We start from the raw sequence: 22368 nt of genomic DNA, 5'->3' as shown, positions 1-22368 counted from the left end.
AAATTTTCATTTTAAACAATTGATGTTGGCTGTTTCTTGATGATTTCATTAGTAAACAGTCTTCACAGATGCAAGGTGTGTTATGCTTAATCTTTGAGTCCTTTTTAGCCTCTTTTACAGAAAATGGTATTTCTTGGGAAATGCCAAGAAAACCACATATTTGGGACCAATAGCTTTTAATCTGCTGTCTAGAAACAAAGCTTCAGAAATAAATAATTTTAGTAATATTTAGTAGCAAAATTGCCTAAATTATTATTTAGTATAGTGGTTGCTTAATGGTAAGCATATTTTAAAAGATCATTAAATTTCATAAAGTCAAAAGATCATTACATTTCATAAAGTTAATATCTAAAGTATTTTTTCACTAAAGCTATTAGATCGATCCATTTTCTGAGGATTTTATTTTGATTCTTGTCTGAACACAGAATTGAACTAGTTGAATGGAAGGAAACTGGTCTGTAAATTAAAAGATTAGACTAAGTCCTCCTTAATCTCCACTGTGTAGTGAAACATAATAAAAATGAGACTTTGTCTGAAACTAGAGATGTGAGAGGACTTCAAAAAGTTCATGGAAAAATATTGTGCAGGATCTGGATTTTATGAAAATAAATTTGTAATTGGAAAATAGAAATAAAATATTAAAATAAAAATATAAAGTTATTTTTTAAACATAAGCTCCATCAAATTCAAGACACTTGTGGCGATACTAGCCATTTTGTCCATCTCTAAAAAATTGGGGGTTCTGGGAATTTAATTCAGTCAAGGCAGTTTTATGTTAGACTATTAACTGAAGAAAAATTGGTGTCTTTTACAGATTGTTTAAGACCAGGAAACAAAAAGAAGTTAGAATGTGTCAAATCAGGACTATAAGGTGGATGCCCAATGACTTCCCATTGAAACTCTTGCAAAATTGCCCTTGTTTCTTACGAGGAATGAGCAGGTGCATTGTTACAGTGGAGAAAGACTATGGAAGCTTACCTGGGTGTTTATTTATTTATTTATTTTTATTTTTTTGCCAAAGTTTTGGCTGGCTTTCTCAAAAACATTCTCATAATAAGTAGATGTTGTTGTTCTTTGGTCCAACAAAAAGTCAACAGGCAAAATGCCTTGAGCATCCCCAAAAATTGTTGCCATGACCTTTTCTCTTGACTAGTACACTTCTGCTTTGACTGGACCACTTCCATCTCTTGGTAGCCCTTACTTTGATTGTGCTTTGTCTTCAGGATCATAGCTAAGTTTCATCTCCTGTTACAATTCTTTGAAGAAATGCTTCAGGATCTGGAACCCACTTGTTTAAAATTTCCATTGACCTCTGCTCTTTTCTGTGGCTGCTCTGGGTGCAATGGTTTGGCACCCATTGAGTGGAAAGTTTGCTCATCTATAATTTTTCAGTCAGAATTGTGTAAGCTGAACCAGTGCAGATGTCTATGGTTTTGGCTATTGTTTGTGCTGCTAATCCTTGGTCTTCTTCAATTAGGACATAGTAAAGTTGAATTTTTTTCCTTGCAAATTGTTGTGGATAGTCTGTTGCAATAGGCTTCATTTTCAGTATGGTCTTGTCCCTTCTTAAAATGAATTAACTTTTAAAATGAGTTATCCATTTGTAAACTGCTGATTTCTTTGGGCCATTTGCCCTTTAAACTTTTCATAAAACATGAATGATCTCATTGTTCTTTTATCCAAACTTTATCATGAATTTAATATTTGCTCTTGCTTCAATTTTAATAGAATTCATGTTGCTCTGATAGGGGGTCTTTTCAAACTGATATCTTAGTGTATCAAACTAGATCCTCTTCAGACATTTAATAACAAGTTGGTATGAGTTTATTTTGGTGCAAAATTTTTTAAGTTTGAAGAGGAATAGGATAATTACATATTATCAAAGTATTTCCTCAGAGTTTACTTATTAATTACAAAATGAAAAGTGGAGAAGCCTGACCAATGTCACCTTACTGAGTAGTCAAAGTTAACATCACCAATGATGAAATAAATTGAGATGTGATTCCTGACATGTTTTACTAAGAAATGTACAACATTGTTTATATTTCTGATAAAAAGCATAATCTGAATCTAATCAAGTGGAAACATCAGACAGAACCAAAGGGACATTCTTTAAAACAATCCCTTGGTACTTCTGAATGATTTCAATGTCATGAAAAACAAAATGTGTAGTGTCCCAGATGAAGGAGACTAACAGACATGCCAGCTAAATGTAATGTGTGATCTTGAATGTGGATCAGAGAAAAAAATTCTGTAAAGGACATCATTGGGACAATTAGAAGAAAATGAATATAGGCTGTATATTAGATAAGAGGATTGTATAAATATTAAATTCCTAGATTTAATAAATGTACTGCGGTTATGTCTGAGGACATTCTTTCTCAGGAAATGAACACTGAAGTATTTAAGGACAAAGGGACATAATTCTGAAGTAACTCTTAAATGGTTCAGCATAAATATTTTGTTGTGTGTGTGAATGTGTGTGTGTGCATACACATGCACAGAAAATCAAAAATGGCAAAATGATAGCAATTGGGGAATATGGCTAAAGAGTATACAACAGTTCTTTGTTTCAGTCTTCTGTCTTAGTCTGTTTTGTGCTGCTATAGCAGAATACCACAGACTGGTTAATTTATAATAAGTAGAAACATAATGGATCATAGTTCTGAAGGTTGGGAAGTCTAAGATACAGAAGCTGCATTTGGTGAGGATCTTCTTGCTGTATCATAATGGCAGAAGGCATCACATGGTGGAAGGGCAAAGAGAGGGGAGAAAGTAAGCAACAAATAGGGCTAAACTCATCCTTTTATAAGACACTGACTTTCTTGATTACAGCATTAGTTCATTCATAAGAGCAGAGTCCTCGTGGCCTACTCACCTCTTAAAGATCCCAACTCTTAACATTGTTGCAATGGCAATTACATTTCACTGTAAGTTTGAGAGGGGAAAGTTTGCAAACCACAGCATCTTCCACCTCTTCTGTAAGTTTGAAGTTATTTCAACATAAAAAGTTTTTAAAAAGGGTGATTATTAATCACCTGCCTGAGCAAAGATATTATCTTTGGCTTGAGTCACTCATCACAGCATAGAAAACATTTGCCATTGCCAAAATGAAGCTTGTATCCCATGAGACAACTGACTGCAGAGTTGGAAGATGAACTTGCAGTATTATTTGTCAGTAAAATTTAGAAAACAAGGTTGGGTTTCTTAGACTCTCCCAGGTGATTACTACCTAATATGGATAATTCATTTCATAAACATTAATTAGGTTCCAATTATATATATATATATATATATATATATAGACAATTTTCTCCACTGGGGCTCAAAAATTTATATATATATATGAAATTTTTTATTTTATATATATATACGTATATATATACACATATATGTATATATGTGTATATATATGTATATATGTATATATGTGTGTATATATGTATATATGTGTATATATATGTATATATGTGTGTATATATATATATACATATATATATATACACACACATGTATATATATAAAGGAAATTTTCTAGCCCCACTGGAGCTACAGTGATGAGAATTTAATACAGAGAAGAGTCTCTAACACTTGTGAGGGGCAACAGCTACATAACAAAATGCCAGGATAATGCAGCAGTGAAAGTAAACATGGAGAAAAAGTTAGCAGAGAATTTAACAATTAAGACAATTTTGCAGGATGGTTTGATGGAGTGGAATGACAATGAGGCCCAAGAGTTTTCTACTTGATTAGGGTAGAGAAATGGATTGAGAGAGTACTCCGGGCGAAGGGAGCAGAGACAGTTGGCATAAGAGCTATGGGTGCCTTGGGACTTTTAAGCAATTTAGTATTGTAGAAGAAGCGAAATACAGCTTTTTGATTTTTAGTTTGTAGCAACAAAAAAGAAATTAGTTGTCAGTTAAGTTATGAATATTTATAAGACATTAAAGTAGTACAAAATAACACTAGAAAACACCCAATACTAACTGATCCTTTGATAAACTGTTTTTATTGTGTATACATGGCATCTTATTATACATAGAATTCCTCCTTTGACCTTTGTACCTATTGCAGTTATTGTCAAACTCGAATAATACATGGACTCTTTTTCAGGGAAAGAAATTCCCATAATTCCCAAGAGTCACATGTTCAGATGACTAGTGGCTGACATATCGCAGTTTGAGAAATACTGAGTTGAAGAATGGAAGGAAGTTTTACTTTATAAAAATGTTATTTAATTACAAATTAAAACTATAAAAGAGATATGTTGTTTTCAGTCAGGAAAATTATTTTGGATTATCAAAATAAAATGATCAAATGGCAAATATCAACAAAACACTTTGTAATCTTTGAGTCAAAAGCTTAATCTTAAATATGTAAGCTCTACATAAGTTTGTAAGTAATACATTCAGACACCAATTAGTACATGGAAAAGGACCTGAATAAACAGTTTACAAAAGATGAAATAAAAACCATAAGCATTCAAAATGTTCCCCTTCAATAACAAATACAAAAAGCCATTAAAAATGAGAGACCACTCTTTGACCCATAAACTAGTAAATACTTAAAAAAATTATAACATGTTTTTAATAATAAAAAATCACAAACAATCTCAATATCCAACAGTATGGAAATAATTAATTAAAATATGCATTTATGTAGTGTGACATTACTTGGACATTAAAATATTTTGAAAAACTTAATATAAATGCTTTTGCTGTCAAATACAAAAAAGCAATGAAAAAAATATAATTTCAACCTTGTCAAAATATACATAGAAGGTCTAGATAAGTACACTATCGTTATGGAAGTCATTAATATATTAATGGTATAAACTGGGTGAAGAGTACATGGTAACTCTGTACTATTTCTGCAGCTTTTCTGTAAGTATGAAATTATTTCAAAATGAAAAGTTAAAAAACATACATAGAAAAAATATTGCAAGAAAAATACCGAAATTTTAGCAGTGGTTTCTATGTGGTAAAATTGAGTAGCTTTTCCCCTTCATTTAGATGATGCTTTTCTGTACCTTAAATTTTTATAGAGTTATATGCCATATAATCATTTTAAAATACTTTCCCCCTAAAATTAAAACAGAAACAAAATGCTAAACTCAAAACAAAAATGTCATCCACCACAATTTGGTAATCAGTGTGGCTGCAAAACATGAAACATAAATGTAAATGCTGAATGGGGCATGTGAATGGAGGATAAGCTAGAATATCATCTGGTTAGGGATGCATTTTACAGGTGGAATGTGAAGTTCGAAAGCAGATAAAGGATAAATATAAGAACTGAAATAGGAAGCTGTGGCACTAAGAATTTCATTTCAGTAAAAAGAGGAGAAAGGCTGCTTCTCCAAAGAGAGAAAATATCTGCAGTATTTTATGCGGAAAAGAGAATTAGGCTAATTCTCTGAGTTTTTAGGGAGGGTAAATTATAGTAAGTTATGATAGTATTCCCAAAAGGTTAGTTGTTAATGAATAAAAATAATTTGCTTTAGATAACCGTCTTCATACTTGTTTTTATCATAGACTCTTTTCTAAGAAACTCAACTTTGCAGTGATTCAGGCCTACTTCTGAAGAGACAGCCTTTTATCTCAATGAGCGGCACAGGTAATCACCTACTTGAATTAAATCCCTCTTCATCTGGACTTTTGTGTCAAACATTCTTCTTTGCTTAATGTTAAATAAGGACAAATAGAAAAATGAATATATACTATGTTGTCATTGGAAATGGCACCTCAAAAACTACAGCATGTTAGACCTTGTGGTTCTCAGCCTTTTCTATCTTCAGATTCCTGAGATGCATGACATCTTCTTTTCTACACCTGGACTCCCTATAGAAGTGATTCTTGGGAACATGGCAAGCTGGGGGTATGTGGTTTGTAAAAGCAGATCCTCAGGCACACTCATGTCGATTCTGAAACTGTTCCCTTTCTCCTGCGTTGCCCCTTCTCCCTAAGAGTTATTGGTAGAACCAGAATCTTTTAGTTTTAACAGTTTATCCTAGATGATTATTGTTTAGCCCCCTTTTTGAGACAAAATTAGAGCTTGCTCCTTAGAGAAGCAACACTGTGTCAGGAATTGTTCTTTGGAGAGGGAGTGTAAGACTTTACTTCAAATTTAGCCTTGATTCAATTAGTGTCTCCATAATTAGATTTTAAGACCCCCACAGGCACAGGTTAGGTCTTATCCATGTTTTTACCTTCTTCAGACTTAGTCTTTGACTTTAGAAAAGGTAGTTACTTACCAAATGTTTATTGAAAATGAATACCATTTCCTTAAGGGCAAATTGTATTCCTTCGTGAAGGAAAATCTATCTCTTGCCATGAAAAAAAAGTAAAATGTGGCATAAGTAAAATTAAAGTAGAGAATACAGAATGCATAGCTTAAAGTTAAGCAGTAGTTTTGATCTTTGGCTGAGTATATAAAAAAGATTAAGAGTTATTAAAAATAAGATCTAAAGGTCTGTCTAACAAGATTCTTAAAAGAGGAACCAGGACTATGTTTGAATCTACATATGTTCCTCAAGGCTGCAAATACATTGTACTATATGGACTGTCACTGACAGGGGCATTTATCTGATCTTGTGAACATGTTGCAGGGAATTCTGTGTACAAAGCCGCTGCCCTTTGACAGATTGCTTCGTGTTTTTCAAGTATGAAAACTGGAGAATGACAGACTTAAAGGACATTTTCTTTTCTGCATACATACAGCATTATTAAGATACTTACACCTATAGCAGATTATTTTAGAATTTTAGGTTTGTTTGTGCATCCATAAATAAATAATAATAATAATTATCTCACAGACTGAGGTAAGGATTGAACTGGCACGGTGCCTCAGTAGTACATATATGCTCAATAAATGGTGTTTTTCATTATTATTCACAGATAGAAATTCAGAAATGTGTTACAAAAGGTTAGGTGAATTTAATATGGAATTATCAGGGCAATATCATACTTCAACATTATGGTTTAGATTGGCTTATGTGAGCTGAAAAGCAAAGTATCTAACAATACCATAAGGGAAAATACTAGACATTTTAGCGACTATGTCTAACAATACTGTAAGTGAAAATACTTTCTCAGTACTATACAACTGGTATGCTCTTGGAGTTTTGGAGATGCTCGTAAGTTGGGTGTTTTCCATGTTGCTCATTTATTTATCCCTTTTTTCTGAATATTGGCAATTATTATACATAACCTAGAAGAGATATTGTTGTACTGGCCTGAGCGTAGAAAGTCAACACCAAGACAAGAGTATGCCAAATTGCAGGGTCTTTATTGCTGGCAGCCATGGAGGACTCACGTCTCTCCAACCCGTGGCCCCGAAAAGTGGGTGTCAAGACATTTTATACTAGTAAAACCACCTCGGGGATGAGGATGAGGGGTGGGGGTGGGGGTGAGAGTCTTCAGACATTCCGAGGGCTAGTGGATTCTGTAAATCACCTCCTGAGCGGAGATGAGGGTGAGGGACTCAGAACATTCCGAGGGCCAGGGGACTTTTGACATTCTGATTATTACTTAAGTGGTTCACAAAAGTCAAGATAAGCATTTGTTTACACATTGTCTGGGTAGGGTGGAAATCACAGACCTTAATTACTTATTACAAGTCACAGGGGCCAAGATGGCGTGGGTTTGGACTGCTTGCCTGTCACATTAGGGTTACAGAGAGCAGTTTCAACAGAAAGCCGAGGTATGGTTGAGGTATGCAGTTTTATGGGGCTTTTACCATGTCACAATATCACACCTTTCATTAAAAAGAAATAAGCCATTGCTTTCACAGTGGCATCTACTTTTTAAACATTTCCACTAATTAATGTTTCTGTTGACTTCCATTTATTGTCAAGTAGCTTACATGTCTTTGACCTTAAGTTAATGAATGACTTTCTCTGTAGCATTTATGAGTCAGGCTCCTTGGGCTTGAACCATTACTCAGCTCACTGTGTAAGAGTATTTACTTTTTATTTTTAAATTCCATTTTTTGCAGTTTTTACATATGCAGTGAATTAAAAACTATGTTGGCTAGAAATCTACAACAAAAATCATAGAAAAATAACATAGATCTTGGCAAAACTTTATTTGCTGATAGGACAACACTTGGATACTTGTTGGAGTGGAACAGACAGGCTGGCAACACCACCAGCACCACCACAATCAATAGAAAACATTCATTAAAAATAAAGGTGCCTGTGAAACTGTGCTAGATATTATTGAAACAGAAATACATTGAGAACAGTGACCCCAAATTACTTATACAGAGTTGGCAGATGAAAAGAATAAAAACATGAGGCTATATCCACAGGCATTGTGGTTTTCATTACATGTGGGTAAGGTACAAATGAAATTTTAGCATGTGAAAAAGGTTAATTATCTGACTAAAGTAGAGATTAGAGGTAAAGTTTAGGACCTTTTATGTCTTGTACAACTGATGGATAATAATAACAATGTGACTATATTCTCTTGAATTTGTCAGGGGATAGAGCATTTAAGTTTTGGTGTCCACCAGGACAGAGCCAGGCAAAGTGACAGCTGTTACTCTTTGGAATGGGTTCTTCAAAGTGGACTGAGACCCTGAGCAAGCATGGTGCTTAAAACCCTGGTGCTCCTGGGGCAAGCAAATGCCTTGGACTACCTTTCAGAATGTGTGATTGGCTCCTGTGACTGGGGCAGGGGCCATGGATGGGGAACACCAGTATGATTGCACAGATAGCTCCCTCCAGGGCAATGTATGGTTTCAGGAACAACACAGAATGCTTGGAATAACTAAGATGAGACTTGGGTAAATTAGTACCAAAAATTGCCTCAAAGAGGAAAAATAAATTTTATCAGAAACTGATGTAAATTTTGTTTCCAAATTTGTGTGCTAGTAACAAAGCCAATAGACATTTAAACAGGATTTGTAAGCTGACAGTTTACCCAGACTTTCTACTTTAGCTTAAATTGGAGTGCCTCAATTTGCTCATTCTTCATTTCTGTAATTGAAAAGAAGCCTTTATAATATGTCTAAAAGCACACTAAGGATGTATTTGTATTAACATCTTAATTTTTCAAAGTGCCAATAAATGCTATGCCTTATCTTCACTTTTCTCTTAGGAAATTGCCTAAAAGACAATGCTTTTATTGTAAATTTAAAAAATTATATTGCAAGTAGTATTTCCAGAGACAAGAAACTATCTAAATCTATCTCAATATCTGCATATACATCTATATCTTCATTTATATCGTATCTGTATCTATGTTTTCTAGTAGTCACACCCTCAAGCATACTGATAGAGAATACAGAGGCTGAGATGTTTAGATGCTGTTACTAAGGTTAAAATGATATCATAATTAAACATACATACACATTAAAAAGACTGTAATAAATGAAAATAAAGACAATGAAGACTTTTTTCTCCTACCCTAAGACAAACATAACTAATCAAGATCCATCTGTTTATTTTTGGATTTTCTATTCTACTTCTGTGGTTGGTCTCACTCCTGTAGCAGTGTTGGCATCAATGCTGGAATATTACAGAGAAGTTAGCATAGCCCGTTACAAAGATGCCTCACAAATTTGTAAACTTGCCATATTTTTGTGTAGTTCATTACTTCTTTCTTGGGGTTCCCATAGCACATTGCATGTATGTTAGCTGTCATCTTACTGTATTATAATTATTTGTTTACTTCTCAGTCCCCCTCATAAAACAGAATCGCTAAAGAAATAAATTATTCTTCATATTCACAGTGGCCAGCACAGTGCCTAGATTCTAAAAATCATTCAGAAAATGTTTAATAAATGAAAAAAAATGAAAAACGTTTTATACTTTATGTGTAAGAAACAAGCAACAATTCTTTATATGCATCATGCCTAAGCAGAAATGGATTCTGAAACAATTTCTTCTCTCCTTACCACCTTGTCTTCCCAGTGGCAGAAATTCAATTTTAGTGTGATACCCACTGGCTTCCTCCTGCTGATAACTAGTGGACACAGTTCAGTTTGATGATGGGCAGATGGACAAGCCTGCTGTTGTCCTTGACCCTACTCTTTTAGATTCATCAAACATGCATTTCTTTCTCTCCTCCTTTTTCAGGATTGTACATACTTGCTTCTAAAACTGAATAGAATGATATATTTGCAATGTTAGATGCCATAAGCAGGCCCTGAAGACAGATAAGCAAAAATACTTTGAGAATTACATGTTATTTAACACAAAAGAAGCAGACTCAATGGAAAACAGGCTGTAACACATTGGTGTTATTCAATTGATGAGGAATATATTTTCCCTCTTTTTCTTCCATCATAATGAGACTGATTGGGAGAGAAATAAAATTGCAATATATTTCTGGAAAAGGAGATCCAGATTATGGTACCAATTTGAATTGTTCAACTAGATGATTGCATAGAGTTATAATTCATTCAAATCTCACATAAATAAATACATAATCATACATAAAATCATACATAAATAGTAGTTGCTTCAAATTAGCAATACAAACAACAGTTGTATAGATAAGACACTGGCATGTTACTTAAGTTTTTAAGCTATATACAATATTCAAAATCATTTGGCATAGATATTTTCTTTACTAGTAAAAAGAAAATGGGAGAAGAAAATAATAATTATTTAGTTTTTTATTGTGGGCCAGGTATTTTTATGAAGACACTTTTTCTATTTTTTTTTTTTATGTAATCCTCAGGTCTCCACTGTGAAATTAGTTTTATTATGATTATTTTTAAAAAGAGAAAAGTTAGACTGAGAGATATTAAGTAATTTGCTCAAGGTTGCAGAGCTAAGAAGTGACCAGACTGTAATTCCAAATCAAGTCCTTTCTACTCTTAAACTTATTTTCTACCTACTTTGTTGGATTTAGCAAGCATATAGCCATTTCTCAAGGAATTTTTTTTTTTTTTTTTTTTTTTTGGTAGACATGGGGTCTTGATATGTTGCCTAGGCCAGTCACAAATTCCTGGGCTCAAGCAATCCTCCCACCTCTGCCTCCCAAAGTGTTGGGATTACAGGCATGGACTACTGTTCCTGGCCTCAGATTTTATTATGAAAGAGGTAATGTTTTAAAGGATTTCTGGTGATTGTGAATGGTGTCTTAGATGCCAACTACTAAAAATGTTTCTGCTGAATGAGTTGGGGAACTTGTACTCTTTTCCAGATGATTAAATGTGTTGCCTGAAAAAGTCATTCAGTAATGTGATACAGGGGGAGACATCTCTGATTTTTTGTAATGACTAGGCTAAAAATCAGAGTTCTCCAAAGTATCCTGCACCGTTCTTCAGGAAATACTAGTCTACTTTCTAGAAGTCAAAATTTGTCCTGGCTACCCTGTTTGTCTAAAGAAGCCATGCCCAGGCTAGCATGGTGGGATATAGCCAGAAATCTTGGTGTCATTCTTGCTTTGACCCCAGTTCATGGTACACAGTTGATCTCTGGGCTAACTTAGGAGGCTAAGGTGAGAATCACTCCAGCTTTGTGGCTGGATTTTTCTGAGGGCCTTTGGCATTGTTTCTGTGTATACTCACATGATGGAAGAACCCTAGAACTGACTGCCATTTTGCATGAAGGAGGGGCAGCACAGACCCTGAACTTGAGCTGTGATTCAGCCTTTCTCCCAGGGTGGTGGCAGTGTGCATGGGGAGGAGAAGGGATTCTGTGTACTTGCTGTTTTCCTCCTTCTTCCCTCAAATATGCCTCAGGCTCACCTTCTCATGGCGAAAGGACATACTATAGGACCAACTGCTGGTACCTTGTAACTAAGTAACATAGTTGCTAAAATGGATTAACTCTGAAGTAACAGAACTGCCAGTTATCCTGGTTTCCTCGGGTAAGCAGACAGTGCTGGGGCAATTTCTAACTGTGTTAGATGATGATTTTTTTAAAAAGCAGCTTCAATTATAGTATGCCTAAAAAAATGAGAGTTAATCAAGATAGAATTATCAATTGACTAGGTATAATTTGACAAGTCAGTTTTTATTCCAACTGCATTATAGAGGTGATTTTAATATTTGGAAACTATGACTCAGAGAGAGGCTCTGGAAAATTATAATGTGGGCATCATTTCCACAGTGAGGAAATGGTCATTATTATATGAAAATAGATGTTTATGTCTCTCTCTCACCTCTTTTCCATATTTCTTCAACCCTATGTTTTCCTATAATTTAAACCGAGTAATTAAAGCTATGTTTAAAATGGTGCTTTGCCATTAATACAGAAAAAGTCACCTTTAAAAAGTTGGTTCAGTAATGGAAGTTATTTCAGGACTGGATTTGAGCCCAGTTCCTGTTAATGAGGACTATTTTCCTTTTCTTTTTCTAGGACAGCGGAATTAGAACAATCTATTTTGTCTATTTCCAGTCATGACACGTTCTAGGTTTAGGTAAATAAACTGAACTGAAAAAATAACGGGCTAACCAACCCTGTCTGTCACTTGACTTGAAGCTGTCATTTTTCATTTCAGCATTATATTCATGAGCGTTAATGTGAAAACTCTCTGTCAAAGGTTTGCTTCTTATGTTTTGATTGCTTTGGAATAAAAATGTAGGTACTGAATTTCAGAAATGGAGTAGGAGGGGCAGAGAGCCCTGGACAGAGCCAGGAGGCTGGCTCAGGTCTTCGTTCTGCCACCATGTATGACCATGTATGTACCTGGACAAATAGAGCCCACCTCTATTTTGTTTTCTTTTTTACATAAGTGACTCCATTTTGATTCTGATGACTTTAACAAGTGCTTTGTAAAGGGTAAAACACTTTAAAAATTTAAATATCTATTTCCTTTACCTTTAGAAGCAGAATGGTTACAGTTAGTTAGGATGGCAAATAGGTGTCCCCTTTTCTGCCAGCTCTGATCAATTGATAATGTCTGTCTCGAGTGCTGTATGGGGATGATGGTGACGCCTCTTGCAGACCCAGTTGTCAGGAGGACTCAGGGAAAAGGACCAATTACTTTCCATCCCTGAACTTGACAACTTCTTAGGTAATTATCTGTTTCTTTTATGACTTTCACAGTTTATTCTTGTTTTTTTCCAGTTCAAGAAATGGTCTATTCATAGTTTACCTAAAGACATTTTGAAAATTTGAGACCAAGGATACATAGTCTTTGAGATCATCTAATCAAAACTAAAATGATATGTTAAAAAGTGTGTCAACCTAAATAGGCTCTCTAAAAGAAAATATTCAAGAATAGGGCATTGCAATGGGGAGAATGTGCATAGTAAGCTATGTGTGTATTCAAAGGAAGACAAAGGGTTTTTACAGGAAAAATGAGCAGTATTATGTAATTGCTTTGAAATTGTTATCCTAGGCTACAAAGACCAATAACGTGGATGACATCAGTCTGAGGTTGGACAAATAGTTGCTTGGTAGGTAACCTTGCAGAAGTATTTTTTTGGGGGGCAAGTGTGCAATGGCCTTTGTGCAAGGTTTTGGTTTTTGCGGTTTTTTGTGATAGGTTTTGTAATCAGTTATACAAGTGTGAGAGCCTTTTCTTTTCATAGCCTTCCCTGACTCTGTCAGATTTTTTTTTTTTTTAAAAAACATAAGGGACTCCATTTTGATTCCAACAGGCTTAACGGCACTTTGTAAAATGTAAAGTGCTCTTTTTATTATTTGAGGACAACATGGATAATTAATGGTAAAGTTTCTTATTGTTTACTTTGGGGCCTCATTCCTCTAATTTTTCATGGAATATTTATTGTATGAATGATACAGACTCAGTAAATTCCTTAAACGTTGCTCATTTTACTGACACTAGATTAAGATAATTAAGTGCTGAATTGTATGGCACAGACAGTTGAAGTAAACAATGTAGACATTCAGAGAGTTAGAGAGCTAGAATCGGAGTTATTCAGTCATTAGAGAACATTAAAGGAAATGGCAGTACTTGAGCAGGGTCTAAAATGGGCTGAATTTAGACAGAAGGGAATCTTAGAAATGGGGAATAATTTGAGTAGAGCATGGAATGGGACATAAGTGCAATTTGTGACAAGAAAGAAGTAGAAATTGTTTCAATAAAAAAGTTTATATTGCTAATTAATAGTAATAATATTAATATTAATAATAGTTAACATTTATTCACTTATTTATCCAACCAATATATACTAATTTTTTGTATTTTTGGTAGAGATGGGGTTTTGCTATGTTGCCCAGGCTGTTCTCAAACTCTTGAGCTCAGGCTATCTGCCCGCCTTGGCCTCCCAAAGTGCTGGGATTACAGGCATGAGCCACCACGCCCAGCCCCAACCAATATTTTTTTGAGTGCTTATAACGTGCCAAACACTATACTGAACACTGGGGATACAGCTCTTAGCAAAATGGACAAAAATCTTTGGCAGCTTAATAGCTCTCACATTCTAATGGAAAATGATAGTAAATGAAGCAGCAATTTAAATATGTAGTATATGTTAGAGAATAAAAACTGCAAAGGAGAAAAAATGGCCTTAATAGGAGGGTAATGATTGTGTTATGACCTGAAGCACTGCATGCCAGGCATCTTGCCTGGTGAGCTACTTATATTATTATAGTTTATTTAATTTTCAGAGCAACCATATGAAAACAGGTACTATTATTACTCTCATTTTATAGATGATAATCTGAAGCATAGACAACTGAAGTAACATCAATTAGTTGTAAGAGCTTATTACAACTTAACAGCAATTAAGTGTAAGAGCTGGATTTTAAATCCAGGAAATCAATTCCAGAGATTATGCTTTTAGTTTATAAAGTCTGGGTAATAAAATTTGTTGAAAAAGCTATCAGCAGTCAAAATGATAGAATTTTAGAGCTGGAGAGAAACTTACTGATTGTCTAATCCAGTGGTTTGAAGTTGCTGATTAAATAGGTCTAGGGTGAGCCTTGAGAACTGGCATTCTAACAAGTTTCCAGGTGATGCTGACATTGATGGTTTGGGCAACACACTTTGGGAATCATTGGTCTAGTCATATAGCACATTCAAATCACTGAAATTAGCCATTCTCTACTGTTTTGGCTCCCAGTATTCTGTGCCTTGTTTCTAACCCACTTTTTTCTTGAGTACACAAGGACAGAGGCATTCTTTATCTATTTGCCACACAATGAACGTTTAATAAATGTCTATTGTTGAATGACTAATGTGGAAGAGTAGAGGGAATCATACAAGTTTTGACCATCAGAATGAAATAATGAAAGTAGTATTTCAGGAAGATTTGTTATTAAGAATGGTAAGATAAAGAGATTGGAAATATGAAGATTTTCCCATTGCCAGTTTCCTATAGAGCTTTGCTATTCCAGTGTGACAGGGACCAGCAGCATTGGCATCACCTGAAGGCTTGTTCGAAACCCCAACTCTCAGACCCCACCTGAGACCTACTGAATCAGAATCTATCTTTTTGCAAGATCCCAGTGACTCATATGCATGTAGAAGTTTAAGAAACACGGTTTTAGAACATCATGTGGACAATGCCTGGCCTTATAGGGTAGCCCTAGGTGATTAAGAAGCAGCAGCATATGTGAATGGCTGAGCAGGTCAGCTTTTTCTCAAGCATATTCCTTGGGATACCAGTTCTCTGAGATCTTAATAGATATTCAGTGGTCAAAAAAGCTTGGCAGCATATTTTGCAAGATAAATATATACAAATTAAAAATATTTTCGAAAATGTTTGGCAGATACTAGGTTAAATACCAGATTAAAGAAAAATAAATAGGTCTATTTATGGACAGGCTTTAAAAAATCTTTTAATATGCGGATGCATGTTCTGAATCTCTAAGGGAAGAGCTGTGTTGTGTAGCTGCTTCTACATTTATTGCTCATGAAAGCCAATCTGGAGGACATCTTCCCATGTTATTGTTCCATGGAGCACATCTTGATAAAGCTGCAATAGGCCATTTGTGGTTATTAGGGTTCTAGACTTGTCAGGTTTTCTAATCTCTGGGCAGGAAAGCACCTTACACTAACTTTGATGTCCATTATACTTCCTAACTTTAATATCCATTAATTTTCTGTTCAAATGCGCAACCTTTCCATCACTGGTCCAAGTATGTGACTTCACTTCTGACTCACTTTCATGGCTGAACCTTATTAATTTGGATAGTCGTAGGATGGGATTGTCGGCTCTGTCAGGTATGAAAAAAAATTCAAGAATTAGTTGCTAGTTATAGCATCTGAGGAAATAAGGAGTTACTAGGAAATGTCAGGATCACTTGTAAAGTACCCAAGTTTAGTTTTTGGTAAGTGTAAAATCAGGAGGTACCACTGAGAGCAATACTGGGTAAACAAAGAAGAAATATCGAAGTTTGACTATTAAGAGACACAATATCTGTCGGCAAATTTGTAGTCAGGCATAAAAAGAAGCACATGAACAGACATATTTGAGAAGTAGGGCTATTTTAGATTTAGGACAGTCCAAATGGCTTTTCTACAGTTTATTTCTATTGATGTTCTTTTTGAAAATCCATGGCCCATTTTAACTCTGAAAGGTTGATTATTCTACATTCTATAACTCAAAAAGCATTTGATTTTAAATTACACTTACTAATAAATTATCAATATTTTGAGTAGCATTTTGCTTTACCTCCACTCTCCTGGACATGGAGCTTCACTTTTTTTTTTTTTTTGGTAGCAGAATTCTTATACTCTTGGTAGTATGAGGAGTGAAAATACTTTCTCAGTGATACCCTTAGTTTGGGCAGTAAGCCAGATAATTTTCATGTTTTTCTCCTTTCTGTTAATAATAATGAAAAGTATTTTTATTTGAATTTGTTCCTCCAAATGCTCAAAGGCTTTCTTTATTTCTTATTACCTTTCCTGACATTTAAAAAATGTCATTTCTTGCAAAATCAAGGTGTACTTAATAACATTCACATAATTTTTAAAGGAATTTTTCTCCCGAGTCACTAAATTTGATACTTTAGAGCATAAACTTCAATATGTAAATATTCCAAATCTGATTCATTACAGTTTCCCTTTACTGTACCCCCCATTGATTCAATTTCCTGCCCTTGGAGGAGAAATTTTGAAAAGAAGGGAATGAAGTTTTTAAAATCAAGAAGAATATTTTGAATTAAGTAGTTTTTGATTTCAGAGACTTCTAGAGGGAACCAGTACAGCTTTGAGCCACTTTTCTCTATCTTTAAATCTTAAGTTCCCAGGTTACTATATCCAGGATGAGGACCCTGAGATCCTATAAGCTTCTTAGTCATTCCAAAGAGATGCAATTTTTCTTATTGTACTAAATTTACTAAGACAGAAAAGTAGACTGATTCATTACACAATGGAAAGAGGTTGACAGCCTTTGGAAGGAGTGCTTTTCCTTCTAAAATGCTTAATCCATCCTATTGTCAGGATAAAAATTGTAGGTGATGGCATTTACTGGGCCGCCCTGATTCTCCTGTAGAGTAGAACCTGGGAGGTTGTGGTGGCTAAATGAGTACCTCTAAACAAGTGAAGGTGACTGTGTGGATGCTAAGAGAACCCCAGCTGCTGAATTTTGAACATGATGGCTGTCTTTTATCACTATTATCTCTTTCCTACTAACCATAAGGGCTAGCAGGAAAGAGATAATAGTGATAAAATATACATCACTATTGGCATCAACTGTCCAATATCCCAAAGATATCCTGCTAATGAGCCATTTTTAATGCCCATGCTAATGGTTGCTAATTCTTATTTTGGAGAGATTTATAACAAGAATTGCAACTAGAGGTTGAAATTAGACCTTGGGTTACTAAATATTTGCACAACATCCATCCAACAAAGCATTTATCAGTCTTCATTAGGTGCTAGGTACACTGCTGGGTGCTGGGATATCAGGGCAAAAATGATAAATATTATCATTACCATTTTATTGCATGCGGAATAAAGTGGGTTGCAGGTAAGTAAACAAGATAATGTAAGAGTGAGTTATGTGTTATGATAAGAGAAATACAATGAACTATTATAACATACAAAAGAGAGCTGCTTAACTTTTACTCGAGTCAGGTAAGAAGAGGCATCTACATGAAAGATGAATAAGCAATAAACAGACCTAGAGGAGTTGGGGTTCTGAGCATTCTGAGAAACCAATGTATACAAAGGTCCAGAGGAAAGCCATAAGAACATTTTATTTGGAACATACAGCTTTTGGAAAGAAAGCAAAGTGGCTAGAAGTGAAGAAAGAAAAGTAAACAGGGTCCAGATAGATACATAGGGTTTTGTAAGCATTTGGGCTTTATTCTAGAATGGGGAGTCATTGAAAATTTTCCAGGAGAGAAATGATTAAAGGTGTGCATTTTATGGTAAGGACTCTGTCTGGATTCTGGAGAAGTGTTGGAGGGAGATAATACTGGGTAGAGTGGGACAAATGAGGAGACTGTTGTAATGTTCACATAGGACAGGACGTCTGCCTGCATTTGACAAATGATATCACTCTTCACAGCTAGTGCTTTTGTGTTTGGTGCACTAGACATTAAAGTTGTTTACTCTTACTTTTGTAAAGTTCATGTGTTTATACTGTGCTTTAACTCAATGTTTCCCGTAATATATTTCCTTAAGAAACCATACTTTTTCCCTCTTTCTCATACTTTTATAAAATATTTTTGTTGCTCCCTATTCTGAAAATGTCTTGTCTGTTCTTGACACATATATCTTTTCTACATTTTGTCACTTTGATTTCTTTTTCAAATATGCACATAGAGTTCATGTTGAAAGAAAAATAATTGTGATTCTAGTGAATACATCTTCGTCATCACAACTGTGGATAGTCTGAAATTTCCCGAAAAGAGCAGTAGAAAGAAATTCAGTGGTTCTCAGTATCGGAAAGAAAAATAGTTTAAAGATAAATAGTGTTCCCAGAGGGAAGGAGGCTTGATGTATAGCAATCAATATAGCAGGATTAGAAAAGACCAACACAGTTGAACCCCAGAGTGCAAAATGTAATTAAGGGCACAAAAGACACATAATACATGTCAAGTTCAAAAGAGAAGCTGAGCAATTACAGAGTGAAGTTCAGAACTTAAAAGTGACAGAAAGAGCAAAGGGGGAAAATGACAAAAACATTTGATGTAAGACTAAAAGTGCTGCAATCTTATATGAGACACAAAAGGTCAGTGAACAGCCTAGAAAAGTGTCTAATGGATAGCAAGGGTAATCCATTGACTGAAAGGGTCTTGTAGACATTGATTTTAAAAAGTAAAATTAAATGATTTTTTTTGCCTCAGTGCTCTCAAAAAGCACAGTCTTGCTAAAAAGAGAAATCGATTTAAAATGAAATAAGTAAAATTGTTTCTTGGAAATGTTGCCAATCAATAGGTGGTAAAGAAATCAAGAAATTTGAATTCTCACATAGAGCCAGCCAGATAGTTTTCTTCCAGGATTAATGCTGTCATTGTTCAAGGCAATAATTCATTTTTAGGCTTGGAATTTTTTTCTAAGAAAATATTATGTTTTTTTCCCAAGTAACCAAATTGTAGCCAATTTTAATGCTTTTTTGGCTTTCTATGTGTCTGGATATGACACATCTGACCAATAAAGGAGGATGTGTAGAAGTCCTGGCAAAGAACTTCTCAGCCTATTAAGCAATCCCTCCCTCCCTCCCTTCCTCCCTCCCTCCCTGGCTCCCTTCCTCCTTCCCTCCCCTTTTTCTTCCCTCCTTCCTTCCTTCCTTCCTTCCTTCTTGCTCTTTCTCTCTTTCCTTCTCTATTTTTCTCTCTCGCTCCTCTCTTTCTCCCTCCTTTTCTTCCTTCCTTCCCTTTTTTCCTTTCCTTTCCTTTTCATTTTTTTTTGAGACAGTCTTGCTCTGCCACCCAGGCTAGTGTGCAGTGGTGAGATCTCGGCTCACTGCAGCCTCTGCCTCCCAGGTTCAAGAGATTCTCCTGCCTTAGCCTCATGAATAGCTGGGATTACAGGTGCATGCCACCATGCCAGGCTAATTTTTTGTAGTAGAGATGGAGTTTCACCATGTTGCCCAGGCTGGTCTCAAACTCCTGACCTCAGGAGATCCACCCACCTCAGCCTCCCATAATGCTAGGATTACAGGGGTGAGCCACTGCACCCAGTTGTTTTCCTTTTCTTTTTGAGAAAGTGGTCAAATGTGCTTGTTTCTATGTGAAGTAGAGATTTGGAAGATTGGGTAGTGTTATTCTGAAAATTGTGGGAGATACACATTTTCTGAGGGAACACCAATTGTTTTTCTTAATTGCATATTAAAGGCAATATTCAAAGAAAGGGTTAACTGGATGCAATAGTAGAGGGGTTTCCTGTTAGCCTCTCAGAAAGGTTTAGAAACTAAGAAATTTTGACTAGCTGTTGTAATAGACAAACCCTGAAATCTCAGTGGCTTTAGCACAACAGAAATGTATTTCTTGTTCATATCACAGTCTAATGTGAATGGGGCATCTTCCTTCATTTTGCTGCCACACTATTGGGCTCTGCAATTAAGGAAGACAAGGATGGAAGTGGCTGCATGGCTCATGGCTCTCTTGGCCTAGAACTGGCCTTTTCCGTCTGAGCCAGTTACATGACCCCAACCTAACTGTGAGGTAGCCTGGGAAAAGTAGGGGGTATCTGGGAGTAACTGATTTACAATAACTGTTTTTGCTACTAGAAGGAAGTTAGTTACTGATAAATATGTGCTCTAGTGCCATTGTTTTTGGGGAGATAAGGACCCTAAAAGATGGAGGAGGTAGAAGAAGGTGGTACTATTTGTGGTGGAGAGGATGGAAACTGAAATATATCACAGGAAGTGATGAGACCCATGGAAGTGAAACTGGAAAAGCTGGCCTGAAGTGGTGTGCAGGATAAGGGAATGGCTGCAGATTCACCAGTTCCATGTAACTTAAACATCAGACCTGGAAAGATAAAGGTTAACTCTGGGACTCCTAATTATGCTGCTTTAAATGTAATCACACTGCTTCAAATTTATTACTTTAAACATACCTTTTGGATATTTTTCCATTAACTTTAAACATTTTCTAAATATAGAGAAAGATTGAAAGAATAGTACAATGTGAACACTTATATACTCATTACCTTTTTTCAGCAGCTGTTCATGTTTTGCCATATTTACTTTGTATAGCTATCTGTAAGTATGTGTACTTTTTTTCTGAACACCTTGAAAATAATTTGAAGACATAATATTTACCATAATATTTCATATAACTACAATGCCATCATCATATCTAAGATAAATTTATATTCATATTATATCCACATACACCATAATATAACCAATTTATATTCAATTTATATTCAAATTTCCCCAACTATTTAAAGATGACATTTATCCCTCTCTCCCCTTCTCTCTCTTTTTTTCAAACAAGGTTCACAGATTGTCTTCTGCTGTTATATCTCTCTAGTGTCTTTTAATCTCAAAATTCCTTTATTTCTTTTTTATAGCATTTACTTTTTGAAGACATTGCAGGACAGTTGTATTGTAGAATGTCCCACATTCTGGATTTGTCTGATTTCTTCTGCATGCTGTGGTTCTCCTAGTTCTTATCTTCTTTGGGTTTCTTATAAACCAAAATGGTTCTAATGGCTTAATTAGATTTAAATTAAACATTTTTGGCCGGGATATTGCATAAGTTTCATTCTTATTTCATGTTACATCACAACAGAAGGCATATAATGCCAGATTTTTCTCTAAAATGATGTTAAATTTGATCACTTTGTTAATATGGTCATCACTGGATCTCTTCACTATGAGGTTTATTTTTCACTTTGCAATTAGCCACTAACTTTTGGGTTAATACCTTAAAACCTTGTGACCTCAACAGTCTTTCACCTAAATATTTTAAAATGAATTGATGATCTTTGTCTGAAATAATTATTTCTTTTAAAAAAAATAAAAGTGTGATTTTTCTAATTTATATTGTTTTTTCTATATTTATTAGTTGGCATTGTTCTGTGAAGAATAACTTTCCCTCATCAACTGGAACTGAATTACATTTCTTCCTAAAGAAGCAGGATATATTTATAATTTAAAAAATTATAGGCAATTTTGAATATAGAGAAAAACCATAAACATCAGCTGTAATCTCAACAGCCAGTGAAGCCATGTTAAAAATGTGATGTACTATATCTTTCCATTCTTTTTTTCAATGCAGATAAGGATATATATTATAAAATATGATTAGTAAAATTTACAAGGCTGGATATAAAATTTACTAATCAAATTTTATAATATATATCCTTATCTGTTAAATATTCTTTAAAATATTTTTGCTGACTACATATCATTCCATAATAGCAATGTGACATACTTTATTTTCATATTCTCTGATAACCAAGGAACCATGTATCCTTTCTTGCCCAGAGAAATCCTGATATATGACCATTGTCCTGCAAAATTATTAAAGCACCCTCCTTTACTCCTCAAATCATACAAGTTTGGGAAACAAATTGTATGGTCACCTTTTCC

At 34.9% G+C, this 22368-nt stretch overlaps 1 protein-coding gene across 5 annotated transcripts in view; it reads left to right on the top strand.

The window, feature by feature from the left end:
• Nucleotides 1-22368, top strand: part of SLC44A5 (solute carrier family 44 member 5) — a 471551-nt gene that overhangs the window by 126778 nt on the left and 322405 nt on the right. Inside the window, exon 4 of one of the 5 annotated variants that reach the window (XM_064372515.1) lies at nt 5535-5616. The exons of 3 other annotated variants lie outside the window; for them this stretch is intronic. In XM_064372515.1, coding sequence (XP_064228585.1) covers nt 5604-5616 — 13 coding nt within the window. In that variant the 5' untranslated portion in view covers nt 5535-5603. Of the gene's footprint in view, nt 1-5534; nt 5617-11776; nt 11826-22368 lie in introns of those variants that run through there. One more of the 5 variants, XM_064372517.1, reaches the window with a different exon arrangement.

This window comes from Aotus nancymaae, unplaced genomic scaffold, assembly GCF_030222135.1.
Source record: "Aotus nancymaae isolate 86718 unplaced genomic scaffold, 86718_ANA_hifiasm-v0.15.2.pri h1tg000007l, whole genome shotgun sequence".
NCBI classification, from domain to species: Eukaryota; Metazoa; Chordata; class Mammalia; order Primates; family Aotidae; genus Aotus; species Aotus nancymaae.
The sequence above is the reverse complement of the archived record's forward strand: the minus strand, read 5'-3'. Positions and strand labels throughout refer to the sequence as shown.